This window comes from Balaenoptera ricei, chromosome 9, assembly GCF_028023285.1.
Source record: "Balaenoptera ricei isolate mBalRic1 chromosome 9, mBalRic1.hap2, whole genome shotgun sequence".
NCBI lineage: Eukaryota > Metazoa > Chordata > Mammalia > Artiodactyla > Balaenopteridae > Balaenoptera > Balaenoptera ricei.
The window spans coordinates 77,242,993-77,263,452 of NC_082647.1; the positions used below are offsets into that span (position 1 = coordinate 77,242,993).

Consider the following 20,460-nt stretch of genomic DNA (forward strand, 5'->3'; position numbering starts at 1 on the left):
CCGCACACCGCAACGAAGAGTAGCCCCTGCTCGCTGCAACTAGAGAAAGCCCGCGCGCAGCAAAGAAGACCCAACGCAGTCAAAAATAAATAAATAAATTTATTAAGAAAAAAAAAGAGAGAGGAAGTGATGCTTAGTGTTACACAGCAAGGAAGCAGCAGAGATACTTTTAAGTCCTGACTTTAAACTGTAGGTCCAGGGATCTCAGAACTACCCCCTCGTGCGTACTTTTTGTTCAGGGATATCAGTTTGGCAATAGGGCCACAGAAAAGCAATACCAACATCTGAGGCCAGGCTAGATTAAAGGATGATGCTGGGAAGGAAAGGGTGCCCCTTCTTAAACTAAGGAAGCAACTGAGTCAAGAGGTATAAAATCTAGATCCATTCTAAACACACAAACAGGCAGTTTCACTGCATTCTTTTCTGAGACTGCAATAACTTTTGTTGCTGCTACAATATTTTGTAAAAAAGTCACTATTACTGCATGCAAAGGTAATCTGGAAATAAATCTTCCACTTAGATGTCCTTATTGGTTCCTCAGTAGGTAGCTCTATGGGCAGGCAGTGGTACATACATGTCTTTTGGCTAAAATATTTTACCTCCCACTGTCTAAAGTGACCATGTAGGTATTGCAATAAAAAGGCATAGTTATTAGTCTTTTAACTTGTCAGGATATAATATTATAATATTTTTGCAGTTAAAAAAGCTGGAGTATCATATGTTATACATAGATAAGTCTACCAAGTATTGCTATAAATTCAGTTTTTCAATTATAAATCAGAAATACAAATAAACTAATATTCTTCTATTTATTCAATATGTCACAGAAAGATAAAATTATATACTAGCATAATGAGATATATTCCAGTTATTTATGACTTTCTTAAGGATGTAAGGGGAATTCAGTTCCAATCCATGAAAGGCCCAGTCAACACCTTGAATCATACTAAGTGTGGTGCAGGAGATGCTGAAGAGAGTTCTACCGATTCATTCTGTAAATAACTGGCTCATATTCCCCTACTTATCTCTAACAATCAGTGAAACAAACATGAAAGCCTCTAGCAATTTTTTTTAAACAATGAAAGGTAAAATTTGAGTTCTACCTCTGATTAATGAAAAAAAATCACAGAGTAAAGCAGGCAGAAATTATGTCTATGCTAAAACATTCCTTGTAGAAACAGTCTGGCTACTAATTACCTAGTGAAAGGCACCCTATGAAGCATGGAAAGAAGTGTGTTGCTCTACCAGTGAAATTTAAAGCAAGGGCTCTAAAAGAAAAGCAGAGAGAAAAACAGAGAGAGAAAAAGAGGGAGAAGAGAAGAGAGGGAAGGAGAGGAAGGAGGGACAAAAGAAGAAAGGGAGGAAGGGAAGGGAAAGAACAGAAGGAGTTGTAGGGAGAGCAGGGAAAATAATTAGAAAATTAGCTGAAGACAAATAGGAAAATAAAGATATTGAAAAAAATCATCATGATGGGAAATGGCTAAAAGCCAAAAGAAGGTAATACAAGTTACAAGTTCCAAAATGAAGACTACCTAAAGAAAGAGATCCTAAAATTTTGCTGCTCTCTCAACACTGGGAAACAATGAAGAAACGAAATAGTCCTGAACATTGGGACAAAGAAATAGGAGGAGGATCTTGTGGCCTATAGGTGGAGTGATTATATCTTCAATATCCCCACAAAATTAGATTTACTGAAAATGAACAAAAGTCTTTCAGACCCATCAAGAACAAGTAAATTTCTTTCTACCCTTTCATGAGATGAAATTTTACGTTTTATAACAAGCATGAAAATTAATCCTAACGCAAACACCAAAGCTAAAATTAAAAAATAGATGGCTCATAAAATACATGCTCACAGATTTAACTGAAGGACTGCCTGAAGATTAACTAGAGAAGAAGTAGGTAGCTGGTGTAATATCGCATAAGGATTTCTCAAATTTTTTTACTTCTCCAGGGTGCCTTGGCTTCATAACATTACCACAGTCACTGCCTTAATCTAACCTTACTAAGCCACAATAGTCTTAAATCCTACTTTTGCTCTAAGCTAATAACGAATTCAGAAAGAAGAATGAGAAACCAAAGTGGATAGCCATGTGTTTGGTACAACTAAGTTCGTAATTAGTTGGAAAAAAAAGTATCACACTTACTCATACCACTGTTTATTGTGTTTTCGGTAAAGCAACGTATCCAAGGCAACAGCATTGACATCCAGAGCTCCTGGGGAAGGCCACTGGTTGGTGAGATGGGCAGTTAACTCTTGTCTTGATCTTAAATCATTATTCTTTAGCACAGTCCTGTGAATATTAAGATGGTGAGTGCTTTTGTCTTCACTGTTCTGCAATGGCACAGGAACCTAATGGTATCAACTTAGGCCCCCAAATTCACCTTTTTAAAATGGTATGTTAACAGAATGTGAATAGAACTACAGGAAGACTACTTGGGGCTACGACTGTTTCGTCTCCTGCAATACGTATTTTTCATTCTTTCTCTACTGGCTACAATAAATCACTACCTGTGAAATTCAGACTTCCTATCTTTTCCCCAGAGATATTACTAAAGGATTAAGGGACTCAAGCTGCATTTTACATCTTAACTAAAAAACAATGGTGATATCTTAGAGTTACAGGTGATCAGACGTCAGTTAAAATATAAAAGAGAGTAAAGAGTCTACGTGTATGATTCTCTAGCTTCAAAATTCACAATCTGTTGAAGTAATTTAACTCAGTAAACAAACAAAAACAATTAAAATGAATAAAAATAAAACTAATACAGAAAAATATAAAATTAAGAATCATTGTTTTTGTTCCATTGTAATTGTTTTTGATAAGAGTGACTACTAATAAATCTTCATGAAAATAATTATATCAATGACAATTACATTGAACAATATAATCTACTGGAAATATTTCAACTACAGAACAAAGCCATTATAACAACTCATGGTTTACTTTCATTTTTGTAGAGCTGTCACTTGTCAATAACAACTTGCAAAAGAACTAGTTTTCTGCCAAGATTTCAATTTCACAAACCAACTGTCACAAGACTAATTCAACATTTGAACTGGTAGTTCATTTAAAAGCATAATTCTGTTTGGAAAGCTCTTATTCTACCTCTATAATGCCTTAAAATACCACCTAGGCAACCTGCATTCTCAAACAGGAGTCCATGACTTTAGTGTTCCAAGGTTCTAACCCATCAGCTCAGAAGCAGGAAGTAAAACATGCCTGCCACTAACTTTCAGAGACCATAGTCTCGTTGTGGGTGGCAGAGAGTCAGTGGTGCGCTAGCAAGACGCTCCTACACTGGAGAAAATCAGCCTGCACAACACCTCTGGCTATTAACCATGATTCTAATGGAATAATCCCATTTTTTTTTATGTCTCTAGCAAGCTCCATACAAATATTTATTATTTTATAGAATATCTGTGTGCATTTAAAAATATTTGCTCCACTATGTCCATAAAGAAACATTATCTGATGTCAACACTAGATTCTCTCTTACAATGGAATACTAGAAGTGAAATAGGCAGAAATCAGTGAGAATGTCTCCCGTTAAGATATTCCTTCAGGCTAGGTCCAATGATTTCATTTCACTAGAAAAGGAATGAAAAAATTTTAAAAGACTTTTAAGGTACTTTAACATCGGTTTTTATGAAAACAGTGAAGAGTGATTAGAAAACTTCTAAGATTGACAGAAAAATCGTATAAAGCAGAAATGGGGATTACTGGCCAGAGAATCTATTATAATAAACTACCATTATTTTGGGTTCTCTTACTAGATTTCTCTCTTTCACATATTCCCTCTTTAGGGTTCCCAGTGAATGTCTCTGGAGAACTCAATTCCAATGTCATAACTGGCCTACAGGAAATATTCACAGCAGAACAGAAGAAAGGCAAATGTGCATCTGAGGAAACGACATTGGTAGAACTCAATGATAAGTAAATGAACGATCTCCACTTCAGAATATATTCTTTCTGGAAAGTGAAAACCTTACACCATATAAAACGGAAAAAGGAACTGAAGTTTCACAAAAGTTTTTACACACTATTTGCCTGTGCAGAATTTTTGCCCTATGACGAACTAAGGTATTGCCTTTTTCTATGGGAAGTTGCCTGGTCCTCTGAAACAGGAGATAAGAAATCTCAGCGTATTGAATAGGTCTAGTTTTCATCCATGCCACATCTGTGTTCCACCATTTGTGAGGAATGTAGACACAGTAAATCCTGGCACTTGCGTTGCTACTATGAAAAGGAAAGCTTCCTGGAGGATCCTGTGTAAGGAAGGCCCTTTCTCTCACCACTCCAGTACACTAGGGGGCAGGCAAGTGAATTAAGTTAGGCTGAAAACCGCATCCCTGAATTCTGAATCTTGACCTGAGTCCATTTAGAGTAATAAATAGACGAAGCAGTTTATTTGTTCTAGCAGTGAGGTCCTGACCAAAATGTACCAGCAAAGAGATATTCCTGATGTTCCTACTTCCCAACCCTCTGAAGTAGCTCAGCCAACCTCTCTCCAGGCCTACTTTCCCAGTATCTTATCCATTCCATGAGTTACTGATATAAATCTAATGAATTCCATTTGTGCTTTAAGAGTTGGTTGCAACTGCTTGCAATCAAAGAATCCCATTACTTACCTTAGAACAAGCAAAACGTACCAAGTTAACTTCAAGACCTACTCAACAGTAATCCAACTGATGTTAATATACGAAGAATGAGGAAATTTCTCCTCATTTGGCCAAGCTTAAAAATAGGTTCATCTTAAATTACTCAACAATTACTGTTATTTCATAGTGCAAAATTAAAGGTGAAACTATGTGATAATTAGCATTTAACTAATTAAAACTCTAACCAACGCTAACACTACTGAGCTAATCTAAAGACTAAATCATTCCATATGAGATAGATACTACTTGTCACTTATGTCTATAAGTCAATCTAACATTCTCTCATTAAGGTAATAATTCTACAGAAAAATACACTAAGGGGAAATTGTTTAATTTACTAAGAAAGTAGAAATCATATATGTATTCCAGCTAATTTTAAGAACTTTCCTGTAGTATCTACCTCTAAACTGGGAGATAGTCAGCTATTTTCTCTTTAGATTCTCAGTAGGAATTATTTAGGAATTTGGCCACGCACACACATACACACACACACACACATACACAAACATAATTCAATCTTTTCCTCCCCAGTTTTACTGAGGTATAATTGACAATTTAAAATTTATACATTTAAAGTGTACAACTTGATGATTTGATATACAATGTGAAATAATAACCACACTCAAGCTAATTGACACATCCAACACCTCACATAGTTTACCTCTTTTTTGTGTGATGAGAACACTTAAGATCTACCCTCTCAGAAAATTTCAAGTATACGATATTGTTAACTATAGTCACATTGTTATACGTTAGATCTCCAGAATTTATTCATCTTGCGTAACTGAAACTTTGTACTCCTGAACCATATCTCCCCAACTTCCCCTCTCTCCAGGCCCTAGTAACAATCATTCTATTCTGTTTCTGTGAATTTGACTATTTCAGAGTCCACATATAAGTGGGATCGTGCAGTATTTGTCTTTCTGCATCTAGTCTATTTCACTTAGCATAATGTCATCCACGTTGTCATGAATGGCAGGATTTCCTTCATTTTTAAGGCTGAATTATCATCTATTGTGCCTCTATGTGTGTATACAGACACAGGGTCTTTATATATATATCACATATTCTTCATCCATTCATCCATGGACACATGGACACTGAAGTTACCTCTACCTCTCAGCTACTGTTAATAATGCTGAAATTAACACAATAATGCAGATATCTCTTCAAGGTTCTGAAACAGAGTAGGACCCTGAGGGGTCCTCCTGGGTACAAAAGGCTTTCCGTGTCCCCAGTTTCTTGTTTGTAGAAAAAGGCTTTGTCTCCTAGGCCTTCCCTGAGTCCCAAAGAAGAGACTCAAGCAGTTGTTAATTAGGGAAGTGAGGGAATGCAGAAACAAAGGAAAAGCAGTCAAGAAACAAGAGCTCAGTGATAAAACAGTCTGAATTCCTCCTGGAGGCATATACAAAACAATCTGACACATATCTTTGAGCTGTTCTGTAGGAACTAAGACCCCCCCCCCCTCACCTAGGTGGAGGACGGTGACCACAGGCTGGGCACAAGCACTGGACCCCAGACTGGTTGGAACAAGAAGGTTGATGATTAAGATTCCTGAAACACCACCCTGTGACCTCACCACTAACCAATCAGAAGAAAGTCAAGTCCCCTGCAACCCTCATCCCAAATGTTGCCTTTAAAAACGTTATGCCCTAGCCAGCTAGTAAGATGGATCTGAGACAAACCTTTGTCTCCCATCTTTTCAGCACCCTTTTCGATCAATAAACCTTTCTCTGCTCCAAACTCCAACTTTTCAGTTTGTCTGGCCTCACTGTGCATGGGGCACATGAACTTGGGTTTGACAACAATCCTAATTTCCCTTCCTTTGGATACTCAGAAGTGGGATTGATGGATCATACGATAGTTCTATTAATTTTTTGAGGAACCTCCATACTGTTTTCCAAAGTGGCTGCACCAATTTACATTCTCACAACATTGTCCAAGGATTCCCTTCTTTCTACATCCTTGCCAACACTTATCATCTACTGTCTTTCTGATAACAGAAATTCTCACAGGTGTGAGGTAATATCTCATTGTGATTGTAATTTGCATTTCCCTGATGATTAGCAAAGTTGAGCATCTTTCCATGTACCTGTTGGTCATCTGTATGTCTTCTTTGGAGAAATGTCTATTCAAGTCTTTTGCTGATTTTTTAATTGGTTTTTTTGTTTGTTCCTATTGAGTTATACGAGTTCCTTACATATTTTGGATATTAACTCTGTAAGGGAGCAATGTTTGCCACCCCAAAATACATCTTTTTGGCATAAGAATTAATTTAGGATGATTGTTTTTAAGAAAAAGAAGACTCAGAAGTCTTTCTTTTTACCATCCCCTTAGCTACCTAAAGAATTTAGATAATGGGTCTGTTCCAGGAATAGAGCTATCACCAAAGACACCTGCAAAGAATATGGGCTAGGTGTGGTAAGGGAGAGATCACAGTCTACTCTGCGTCCCACTATCTCTGCATGGTCAAGCAAACATTTGTTTACCAAACATTTACTTTCTCATCTCCATGTAAATTTCATCCCTCCACTCTGAAGTTCCAAACCACTACTTTCAACATCCTACGCTCTTTTGTCTTTAGCTGAAGATGGTATTTAAGGTGAGGGTTTCAGCCAGAGTACCCTAGCTTCAAAAACGAGATCTTACATTATTTTGAGCCCTCAATATTACATTCATTATTTTAATGAAAGACAAAAAGATGAAATTTCCAGTTTGGTCTCTTTCCTTCCTTTCAGAGATTAGGCTCAAGTCTACTGCTACTTACAAGCTCTTTTAAAAGATGTAGAATACCATACTCTATATTTTGATAGCAGTGCTTAGTCAATTCAAATCTATCAACATTATTCTGTTCACTTATTTGATTCTTTATCTTGTGTCTCCAAACTTGAGGGTTATCCTCTCTCCCTCACTTTGCTCCTTTCCCACTTACCTCAGATGATGAAGTTTTACTTTCAGCCTCTAGATATACATAAGGTATATAGCCCTTGGCACTTAGCATTTAATATCTGTGACTCCACGTATTCCTAAGTAATCCCAAAGGTCCATGACATGAGGCAATTTTTAATTCTGATAAGTCAATACATTTGAAGCCGATGGCTACAAGGCAAGTTCTGAGAGTGAGTCTAGCAAATGCCCAACACCCCTGCTGCACACCTTTGTTACTTCCCACTTATTATTTATTTCCTGATGTACTGTAATTCTCAGGATATAGTCCAGTACTATTTGTGACAGGGCACACTGAGAAAATCTTAGGCTACAATCTTCATGAAAATAAAGGATCTAATATAGCATGACTACAGGAATGCAAAATTTTATGCTAATGAGCATAATATTGGGACTAATAATGAGAATAATGAGAATGAGGTCGAGAGCACTGAAGTTCCAGAAAGGGAAAGCCACCGCACACCAGGTGTTGATACACTCCACCCCTCACTCTCCTAGGAACACAGGCTAAGAGAGTTACCGCCTCCCAGCCTCTCTTGACGACCTTGGAAGAGGAACAGGACCACCACTCAGGCACTATTTGTTTACTGTCGGTGTTGGTGGCTGCCGTCCACTCAGTGTAAACTCTATGAGGGCAGGGACTTTGTTTTATTCACTCCTGAATCACCGGCACCTAAAACAGGGCCTGGCTCTTCATGGCATTCTCAATATTTATTTCTCAAATGAATGAATAAATGCCAGAGAAGTTACAAAAGCAATTTAGCACCAAAGGAAATAATGAGAGTTACTTTTTGGTTTTTTTTTGGCTGCGCCGCACAGCACGTGGGATCTTAGTTCCCTGACCAGGGATCAAAATTGTGCCCCCTACAGTGGAAGCATGGAGTCTTAACTATTGGACCACCAGGGAAGTCCCTACTCTTCTTCATTTAAAGTTTACCAGAATTGGAAAATGCTTATATAGCTTGTGAATATCCAAATTTCTTCATAATTTTAATATAAAAATTTCTTTGGGACTTCCCTGGTGGTCCAGTGGTTAAGAATCCACCTTCCAATGCAGGGGATGCTGGTTCAATCCCTGGTTGGGAACTAAGATCCCACATGCCTCAACTAGAGAAGCCCAAGCGCTGCAACTAGAGAAGCCTGCACGCCGCAACGAAGACCCAACGCAGCCAAATAAATATTTTAAAAAAATAAATCTTTATGTGTTTTGTTTTTTGTTAATTTTAGACACAGCCATAGGATAAAGACTCACTTTGTATCACTTTACAATTGTTTCCCTTCAAATAAAACATTTTGAAAGAAGAAGCCTAAAAAGGAGCCAGATATCCAAAAATTTTAAATTATTTACCTATGAAGTATTCTTGCCCAAAAAGTTAACCCCAAATCTAACAAAGTCTCTTAAATGCTTTTCAACCTTGTTTATACTTTAAAAAAAATTGAAGTATAGTTGATTTACAATATTATACTAGTTTCAAGTATATAGCATAGTTATTCGATATTTTGTGAATTATATACTCCACTTAAAATTATTATAAAATATTGACTATATTCCCTGTGCTATAAATTACATCCTTGTATCTTATTTATTTTATCCTGGTTGTACTTTAGACCTTAACTTGAGAGTATCTTTTGAAAAGAAAGAAACAGTAATGAGTAATTTATTTTTCTAATTTTTAAAATTTTTTTAAAAATTTATTTATTTTATTTATTTATTTTTGACCGTGTTGGGTCTTTGTTGCTGCGCACAGGCTTTCTCTAGTTGTGGCAAGCCGGGGCTACTCTTCCTTGCGGTGCGCGGGCTTCTCATTGCAGTGGCCTCTCTTGTTGCAGAGCACGGGCTCTAGGCACGCGGGCTTCAGTAGTTGTGGCATATGGGTTTCAGTAGTTGTGGCTCGCGGGCTCTAGAGCACAGGCTCGGTAGTTGTGGCACACGGGCTTAGTTGCTCCGTGGCATGTGGGATCTTCCCGGACCAGGGCTCGAACCTGTGTCCCCTGCATTGGCAGGCGGATTCTTAACCACTGCGCTACCAGGGAAGCCCTAATGAGTAATTTAGAACCTCGAAAAACACTCAAATGCCTCTTTTTCTTTCTTTCTTTTTTTGGCTGTGCTGTGTGGCTTGTGGCATCTTAGTTCCCCGGCCAGAGACTGAACCCAGGCCCCCAGCGCAGAGTCCTAACCACTGGATCGCCAGGGAATTCCCTCAAATGCTTCCTTTTCCCTCTCATTTTAAAATATAAGATAAACCCTGGCTCCTTAGGGGAATGGCTGATTCCAGGACAGGAAATATACAAGATGAGCCTGGGATATCTTGTACCAGAAAGCAAGAAAATTAGCAAAGACAAATGTGTCATGTCAGAAGGACACAGGAATGAATATAAAAGCATTTCCATTAGTCAAAGATAGGACAATTTGAGCATCAAAAAGAAAAATAAATTTATGGGACAGAAATACCCTGAATATAGGCATTTCTGCTATAATGCAGAAACAAAACAAAACAGTGTTCTGCAATTACACACTGAAAATAGCTGGCCTTATGGGGATAACAGGGTTAGGAGCTGACAACTCAAAGTCTTTTCAACATTCCAACTAGAACACTAAGAAAAACTGTGACAAACCTAATAAAACTTCAAACCCAATTTAAAATATTTGTTAAATTCCTATTAATTAAAGAAATATTGCAATAACTTTACAACGACAACAGCTTTAACAACAACAAAAAAGTAAAAGCCATTTGATGGAAGAGGGTGCAAGGAAGGGTCAAGGCTGCTGAGGCTGAGGCTTGCCATGGGGGCAAGGACAACTACAGAACAAGCACCTCCAAGTTCTAGCTCAACTGAGCTAGAGGAAAGCATGGTGAGAGAGTATTATATACAGTGAGAGAGTGCCATCTGTTGGTGGCCTGCAGTATTTGCCTGTATTAGTGTATTTTGCATTCTGCTAGTGTTATATTTATTTATTTACTTATTTATTTAGGCTGCGCCAGGTCTTAGTTGTGGCGTGCGGGATCTTTAGTTGCAGCGTGCGGGCTTCTTAATTGTGGCATGTGGACTCTTAGTTGCAGCATGCATGTGGGATCTAGCTCCCTGACCAGGGATCGAACCCAGGCCCGCTGCATTGGGAGCTTGGAGTCTTACCCACCAGGTAAGTCCCTGCTGGTGTTGCTTTTTGAGAAATGTTAACCTCTAGGAAAAAACCAATTATAAATCAAGGCGATTTCTTTGCTATACTGACATCATCCCCTTATTTATGAACCTTGTATGAGCTAATTCACATTATAGAAGAGATTATATATAACAAGTTCATAATCTCAAAAGAGAGAAAGCAAAGCAAAATCTTCATTTCATTAGTAGCTAAGTAGGACATCAGCATCTTACTGTGAAAATTAATAATATCCTATAAGAACTGTCATGGTAACCACCAAATAGCCCTGATAGGGAAAAGTCCTTTATAGATGATTCTAGCCTTTAAGCATGGAGGGAATAACAATTAGGAAATCACCATTTTACAAATCCTAATGAATCAATTGCTCCAAGTAATGCTCATCCATGGTCAAGCCATTAGATGAAAGGCTGATGAGAACTTACACAAAGGAGAAATAAGGCTGTAACCACCTAAATCCACTGTCCTATCTTAAGATCAATAAAAGTGGGACAACTTGTGTGCTTCCCAGTATGAAGCATTGAGCACTACCTATAAAATATTCTTGTCATAAAGTTAAACTCAAATTTAGCCCAGCACCTCAGAGCAGTGGTTTTCAATGCTGACTGGACATCAGAAACACCTGGGAAGCTTTTTAAACACTTGTACACTTGCCTGGGTCCCACCTTTGACAAATTAAATCCACATCTCTTGAGGTAAGGCTCAGGCAGGCATCCTCATTTTTCAAAATATACTTTTAAAAGGCTCCCTGAAGGATTCTAAATGTGCAACCAGGATTGAGAACTACTAATCCAGAGTTAAGAGGATATACTTTGCAGAATAAACAGTACAAAGCAGTGATTCTCAAACTTTAATGTGTCAATTAATCCCCTGAGGATCTTATTAAATACAGATTCTGATTCAACAGGTCTGGGGAGGGGCCTGAGAATCTGCTCCCAGACGATGCAAATGTAACCAGTCCACTATGAGAAGAGAGGATATAGTACAGAGAATACAGCTGTCCAACACCAGTTAAGAAGAGACACATATGGAATTTAAAACTTTCTAGTAGCCACCTTAAAAAGCAGGTGAAATTAATTTTAATGATGCACTTATTTAACCCAATACATCCCAAACATTATCATTTCAATATGTAGTCAATATAAAAAGCTATGAATGAGACATTTTACATTCTTTATTTCACACTATCCGGTGTGGATTTTATACTTACAGCCTATTTTAGCTCAGACTAGCCACATTTCAAGTGCTCAACAGTCACATGTGGCTAATGGCTACGTACTGGGAGGCATAGGTATGTAAGAACAAGGTAAATAAACCACAAAGAACTAATCCAGAATGCTGGAAGTTGTGCAGGAAAAGTCTGCAAATAGACAATGACAGGAAAAGTAAAAGTGGGGAAAACTGTTCTAAATTAAGAGGCTTATGAGACATAACTATATGTAAAGTATGACTTTGAATCCTGACTTGAAAAAGATCAGCTACAAAAAAGTTTCTTTTAAAACAATTACGGAAATTTGGTATGAAAGCACATTCCATGATAAAAACAATTGTCCCTAATTTTATCAGGTGTGATTATGAAATTATGTGAGAAAGTATCCATAGTTTTTAGAGATGTACAATGAAGTACGTAGGAATCAAAGGGCATGATTGCTTCAAAATCGTTCAGCAAAAAGTGAAAAAGAAAAAAGACAAGTAAAGCAAATGTGACAAATTCTTGGTAATTGTTCAATCTGGGTGACGGGCAATCGGGTTTATTATACAATTCTTTCTTTTGTGGATACTTGAAAAATTTTTTTTTTTTAATAAATTTAGTTATTTTTGATTTATTTTTGGCTGCTTTGGGTCTTCAGTGAGCGGGGGCTACTCTTGGTTGTGGTGCATGTGCTTCTCATTGTGGTGGCTTCTGGTGTTGCAGAGCATGGGCTCTTGGCACGTGAGCTCTGTAGTTGTGGCTCGCGGGCTCTAGAGCACAGGCTCAGTAGTCGTGGGGCAGGGGCTTAGTTGCTCTGCCGCATGTGGGATCTTCCCAGACCAGGGCTCAAACCCATGTCCCCTGCATTGGCAAGTGGATTCTTAACCACTGTGCCACCAGGGAAGTCCCTTGAAAATTTCTTAATAAAGAATTAAAAATATATTAATAGCTTCAGAATTTAAATGCTAATTGTAATTTTATAAGTGTTAAATGCTAAAGAACAGAAATAACTGAATAAAACAATATTTATATGTTAATAGTGATATTGTCTTATTTATAAATTGTAATTTAGGGATGCTTCCCTTTTTCATGTACTCAATGTAAAACATTTGCCAAATAAAATGAGTCACTTCTCCATGAAATTTGTAGGGCAGTCCCAACTGTTGTAGTCCCCTGGCCCAGATACAAGGACATCTGCTCTATAAGAGAATCTGCCAGCAGTTTTAATCTAACATCATGACTGAAGGCAATGAAATGCCATTCATATCAAATAAGTACCCCTTTCCTGTTGTAATATATAATTTCTTACTAATACCAAGAAAATACAATAGAAATGGTTCTACCTATCTGGTACCTGGCCTTTTTCTCTTCTGGATGCATTTTCTTGACTTTTCTGTTCTTATATGGATAATAGAGTATGTAATATATATTAGCATGATTGTAATTTAATATTTTAATAACTGTTACCTGCCAAAAATATATATGACCAGGAACTGTCATGATTGTCCATTATTAACTGGGCTATGATGACATCACTGCGTTCTCCTGTTAGAATCCATACCACTCATCCTAAAATTTGTGAACCAGGATGCCATAGCATCACTGACTTTTGGTTTGCAGGCCAACAGATCACACCATCACTACTCACCATGAACTACACCAAATTGGCTGTTGAACTATAACAATGGCTTAGTTTTAGCAATGCATGATTCTTCACTCTACTATTTAGACTCTTCAGTTCCTTCTCTAGGGAGCCCTGTAAGACATTTTACTATTCCTATTCTTCAGATCATGAATAGAAAAATTTCATCAACTAACTATAAAAGACTCCCTATTACACATTTTATTGGTATTAACCATGACAAAGCATTTAGCTTTTGCATACTGTTCTGAGGCTGTCTATTCTTGAGGTCTGCAATCAGTGTTTTACAAAGAATCTTTTGTACAGTAGAACATCTATCTGAAGGTCTATCACAGATCTATAATATTATTATAAATATTAATCCAACTACCATTTAGAGAAACTAGATCTCAAAAGTGATACTCAGGAATAATACAATCAAGTCCAAATTCATTGTCTGGGCATGATAAGGTAAAGCATTTTAAACTCACTATTTATCCGAGTGAATTTATCAAGGATATCTTAAGGTTTCTGTAAGCCAAAACAGGCTAATAATCTTGACTACCTTCTTTGTCCTACCTGTATTAAACATGATACCACTTAATACTCATAATAATCCACAAGGTGAATATTATCTCAATTTTACAAATAAGGAAACAGAGGCTCCAAGATATTAATCAAGACTGAGCTCAGTTTTTTAAGGAACCTCCATACTGTTCTCCATAGTGGCTGTATCAATTTACATTCCCACCAACAGTGCAAGAATGTTCCCTTTTCTCCACACCCTCTCCAGCATTTATTGTTTCTCGATTTTTTGATGATGGCCATTCTGACTGGTGTGAGATGATATCTCATTGTAGTTTTTTTTTTTTTTTTAAATGAATCCAGCCTATCAAGCAGGATTTTTCTTTTTTTTTAAATTAATTAATTAATTTATTTATTTTTGGCTGTGTTGGGCCTCCGTTTCTGTGCGAGGGCTTTCTCTAGTTGCGGCGAGCGGGGGCCACTCTTCATCGCGGTGCGCGGGCCTCTCACTATTGCGGCCTCTCTTGCTGTGGAGCACAGGCTCCAGACGCGCAGGCTCAGTAGTTGTGGCACACGGGCTTAGTTGCTCCGTGGCATGTGGGATCCTCCTAGACCACGGCTCGAACCCGTGTCCCCTGCATTGGCAGGCAGACTCCCAACCACTGCGCCACCAGGGAAGCCCTCATTGTAGTTTTGATTTGCATTTCTCTAATGATTAATGATGTGGAGCATTCTTTCATGTGTTTGTTGGCAATCTGTATATCTTCTTTGGAGAAATGTCTATTTAGGTCTTCTGCCCATTTTTGGATTGGGTTGTTTGTTTTTTTGTTATTGAGCTGCATGAGCATGGAGGTTCCTTAAAAAACTAAAAATAGAACTACCATACGACCCAGCAATCCCACTACTGGGCATATACCCTGAGAAAACCATAATTCAAAAAGAGTCATGTACCAAAATGTTCACTGCAGCTCTATTTACAATAGCCAGGACGTGGAAGCAACCTAAATGTCCATCATCGGATGAATGGATAAAGAAGATGTGGCACATATATACAATGGAATATCACTCAGCCATAAAAAGAAACGAAATGGAGTTATTTGTAGTGAGGTGGATGGAGTTAGAATCTGTCATACAGAGTGAAGTAAGTCAGAAAGAGAAAAACAAATACAGTATGCTAACACATATATATGGAATCGAAGGGGGGAAAAAAAAAAGGTCATGAAGAACCTAGTGGCAAGATGGGAATAAAGACACAGACCTACTAAAGAATGGACTTGAGGATATGGGGAGGGGGAAGGGTAAGATGTGACAAAGTGAGAGAGTGGCATGGACATATATACACTACCAAACGTAAAACAGATAGCTAGTGGGAAGCAACCGCATAGCACAGGGAGATCAGCTCTGTGCTTTGTGACCACCTAGAGGGGTGGGATAGGGAGGGTGGGAGGGAGTAGGAGGCAAGAGGGAAGAGATATGGGAACATATGTATATGTATAACTGATTCACTTTGTTATAAAGCAGAAACTAACACACAATTGTAAAGCAATTATACTCCAATAAAGATGTTAAAAAAAAAAAAAGACTGAGCTCATATTAGGCAAGCACAGAGCCAGTATCTGAACACAGTCCTGATTTGCAAGAAAGCTTTGGGAGACCCCTCTACCATATCACACTGTGCACTCTATTGCCAAAACTACAAGATGTTCATATTTTGAGTATTCAAAGACATTATTAAAGCATACTTTAACAGTAATTCAAAAACACAGATAACCATTGAGAAATATATTAAAAGTTAAGTGACAAATTATTTAAATCACCCAGGAAAAGCTAATCAACATAATGTAGAAGCAAATACTTCATGCTTCATATTCTATTTAATGCTCCTTTTCTGACCTTTTTCTTTATACATTATACATTTTAATCTTCTCAAGGCCACTTTTATCTCCTCCGGATTAACAAAGGGAATTTCAGTGCCCAACTTTGACTGCAGGCCTTCCTAACTGTTGGTAAAAAAAATATCAGGAAGGAAAAAATGTCCACTCTCTCCCTATAGTTTCAAGGTGGCCAGAGATTATCTGCACCTTAAATATGATGCTGATAACGAAGTAAATCGTAAACATTCTGGAAGGCATGTATCTTACTCTTCCATTAAGTATTCTTGTAATGGTTTTTGTACAAAGGAATCTTGTAAGACACCAATTTACAACCTAGCCAGAGATTGTAGCCATGGTATGTGAAAATAAATCTTTAACCTCTAAACTCAATGGTCTAATTCTCATCAGTGGCCTTAATTTTTTATTTTTTGCTCTAGTAACTTAAAGAGATTAAAAATAACTGTAAGGTTTCTTTGCAAAATCAGGAAGATCAGTGACACTTCTATCACAAAAGTAAGATAAAACCATAACTCGTAGATTCTTTTTCAAGCTAAAAAGTTTCAGACTGTTTCCTTTAAATTATCAGAAGCAAAATAAATGTGATACAGTCAAATTTAATTCTTCAAATGAAAATATCTCTGTGATGAAATAAAAACTGATTACATAATTATTTATAAGTTAAAAGCATTTAGACAAACTACCAGTATTATATGCAAAAGAAAAATTATTTTCTTAATCTTTTAATTGTAAAGAAATAACCAGAAATCTCTACTGTTTGCTTCATAATATTTTTCTCTCTGCTTATAGTAGTGAGGGGCTACGGGAGGTATTAATATGCCCCTCAGTGACTGATACCCCATACGACACACTCTCTTTAAAATATTAGAAAAAATGGGACTTCCCTGGTGGCGCAGTGGTTAAGAATCTGCCTGCCAATGCAGGGGACACGGGTTCAATCCCTGGTCCAGGAAGATCCCACATGCTGCAGAGCAACTAAGCCCGTGCGCCACAACTGCTGAGCCTGTGCCACAACTGCTGAGCTCTAGAGCCCGGGTCCACAACTACTGAGCCCGCGTGCCTAGAGCCCGTGCTCTGCAACAAGAGAAGCCACCGCGATGAGAAGCCCATGCACCGCAACGAAGAGTAGCCCCCGCTCGCCGTAAATAGAGAAAGCCCACATGCAGCCACAAAGACCCAATGCAGCCAAAAAATTAAATTAAATTAAAAATACTTTTTAAAAAATTAGAAAAAAAGTAAGAAACAATATGCGAACATAATTCTTTTTATCAAGATACAAATTCCCAGAAAACATTAAATTTTTATCTTCCTTAATAAAACTTTACTTAAAAAAATCATTTTTAATATGTTTTTAGTCTCAAAGTATCTCCTTGCAAATTACTTGTTAATTACAAAAGGAACAACAGTAACTACACAGAAGAGAAAAACACCTTAACCAAATGACTAAAGTTAACATCACTAATAAAAGGCCAACAGACTTCATGGACCTCTGCATGTGACATCCTGAGGACACACTGCTTACGCTGTATTCCAGCCACAAATGGATAAGTTCATTCTAATCACAAGGAAAAGCAAACAAACTCAAATTGACGGATAGTCTATAAAATCACTAGCCTGCATTCTCAGAAATATCAATCTCATGTGAGACAATCACTGAAAAACTATTCTAAGTTAAAAGTGACTAAAGAGAATGACAGCCAAATGCAAAATGTGATCCTGGATTGGATCCTGTACCAAAAAACCAAAAGCAATAAGAAACATTACTTGGACAACTGATGAAAGTGAAATATGAGTTACAGGTAAAAGAAGTATTTTACTGATTTAAATTTCTTAAAATGAGAGCCAAAGTGTGGGTATTTAAGATAACGTCATTGTTCTTAGGAAAAACACACTGAAGTACTAAGGGGTAAAGAGATATGATGTATGCAACCTCTCAGGTAGTTCGAAAAATAATGTTTGTATATACAAGCAGAGGGAGAGAATTATGACATGTGGAAAATGCTGAAAATTGGTGAATCTAAGAAGGGGCATGTGGGAATTATTTTGTACTATCCTTGCAACTTTTCTGAAAGTTTGAAATTATTTCAAAGTAAAAAATTTAAAAGTCATCCTTAAGATTAAGTAAATATTAATATGAGAAGATTTTCACCATAAACAACTAATTGATAAAATTAAGTTTGACAAAACGGTATGGTTAGTGCAAGTGACTTGAACAGTGATAAGTTAAGGAGCTGTACCAGAACGTAGATCAATACACAGTTTCCTTCATCAAAAAAAGTCTTGCTATGGAAAAAAGTCAGCTCTACTAAACTGTGCTTAGTGACATTCTGGCACAACCTGGTAACAAAGAGTTTCTATAAAGACAGTGTACTATTAGATGTACTAATAGATGACCTTATATACCATCTTTTTGCAATCTATCAATCAACCACTAAATAAATACTTTAAAATTATGCATATGCATTTGGAATAATACACACCAAGTTATTGCCGTTAACTCTGGATAGCACAACTGAAGATGATTTTTACTTTCTTCCCATATTTTGTAAAGTTTCTACAGTGATCATGATTACTTTTATAAGAAAAAAGTAAACTTTTAAAAAAGAGTAAGCGAAAAAGAACTAAACAGAAGGCAATCAGACTTCTTGGAACTTGAATCCTACGCCACACATGTCATTTTTCTTAACTTTACATACTGCCAAAATTTTTCCAAAAGGACTCACTTACAGCTGATCTTGAAGCTCCACAATTATATATTCTAATTGTTCCTTCTCCAATTTATGAGCCAGATCAGAATCTTCAATCCTTTGTAGTAGTATTTTATTCTGAGCGACAGATTCAGACAGCTGGTTCTCTCGAAGTCGTAAGAGTTCTTCAAGATAACCCTGGAAATACAGATCACCAAGATATAGCAAGCACAAAATTCTAATACGTATCTTGAAGACAAATGCTGAGTAGCTTAAATGTTATTCTTATCTATATTATAATGAAACAATTTCAAAGTATCACTGAAGAAATAGAAAAAGCTTTAATTGAATTAAAAATTTAACATGTTTTCCATTATTTAAAGCTCTTCTCTAAAGTTCAATAAAATGTTTGTAATTTAACGTAAAACTTAGTTAAAACATTATAATTTCTAAGCTCCACAACAGTGATAAACACTCTAAATGCCTCCTAGCTTCAAAATACAGACCTAATTACAGAATGATCAATTATAAAGCTGCCTCTCTGTGATTATTGTTCAAAAACAGTTATTAACATTTTAGCGTCAACAAATTAGTGGGAAGCAGTATAATGTCTAGGTTAGGCCTGCAGGCTTAGGGATTATATCGTGTCATATTCAGTTCTACTATTTATAAACTAAGTGTCCTTGGGTAAATTACTTAATCTCTCTGTGCCTTATTTTCATCATCTAAAAAAGTGGGAACAACAAGGGTACCTAGCTAGGAAGATCAAATGAATTAATACAGTGTTTAGAATACTAGCTGGTACCCTGTATGCAATGTATAATTCCTAGCTATTATTATAAAAGCAGATACCTAATAGATATGAGACTTTTTGAACAGATCCTCTCTTATCTTTTCACTCATTTATTGTTTCTTTGTCCTTTTGCTCTGCTTTCTGGGAGTCTTCATTGAATTTATCCTCCAAATCCTTATACTAAATTTTTGAACTCAGGGAATCTTATTTTTCATTTCCAATTTTTTTGTGTGTTTTCTGACTGTTCCCTTCTCATGGCATCCTATTCTTTTTAGATCAGTGTGCTTTAAAATTCCTCTCAGGATATTAATTAGAATCTTTTTTTCTTAAAGTATCCTTCTATTCCATTTCTTATCCTTTTCATGTGCCATTAACAAACTGCTTTAGCTATTTTGGCTTCATGATACATGTTCATAGTAACTAACACTGTTCCTGTTACTGCACTTCTTTTTCAGATTTTTTCCCTGACAATTCTCAAATATTTGTTTTTTCCATAATAAAATCTCAAAACCTAAAGTTAATTTTTACAAATGAAATTTTGTAGGTATACACAGCTTAATATAAACTATATAAATATGATTATTTATAAACATCAGTAATTAAACAATACTTAAATACCCAGCACCTAGATCAACTACCAATACTTTCAGAGCCCCTATAATGTCTTTCCCTGCTCACATCCCCTGCCTCCTTTGCAAAGATAACAATACCCTGAGATTTTTGTTTATCATCCCTTCACTTTTCCTTCTAGCGTTACCACAAATGTATGTCATCTTAAACAATATATTTAGTTTGGATGGGTTTTATCTATATTCTTTTGAAACTTGCCTTTTCATCTACAGTGATGAGTCTAACTATAGTTCCTTCATCACTCTCTATAGTGGATAGTATTCTGCTGCATGAATACTGCAGCTTATTTATTCACTCTCCTATCAATGGCCATATGGATTATTTTAGATTTGTCTTAATATAAACAATATT

General features: G+C 36.8%; 1 protein-coding gene across 5 annotated transcripts in view; it reads right to left on the reverse strand.

Moving 5' to 3' along the window:
- Positions 1 to 20,460, reverse strand: part of RUNDC3B (RUN domain containing 3B) — a 152,877-nt gene that overhangs the window by 21,804 nt on the left and 110,613 nt on the right. For 3 of the 5 annotated variants that reach the window (XM_059934019.1, XM_059934018.1, XM_059934022.1), the window contains 2 exons: positions 18,727 to 18,884; positions 2,148 to 2,294 (listed from right to left, as the gene is read on the reverse strand). In XM_059934019.1, coding sequence (XP_059790002.1) covers positions 2,148 to 2,294; positions 18,727 to 18,884 — 305 coding nt within the window. The remainder of the gene's footprint in view (positions 1 to 2,147; positions 2,295 to 18,726; positions 18,885 to 20,460) is intronic. The other 2 variants (XM_059934021.1, XM_059934020.1) reach the window with 1 other exon arrangement.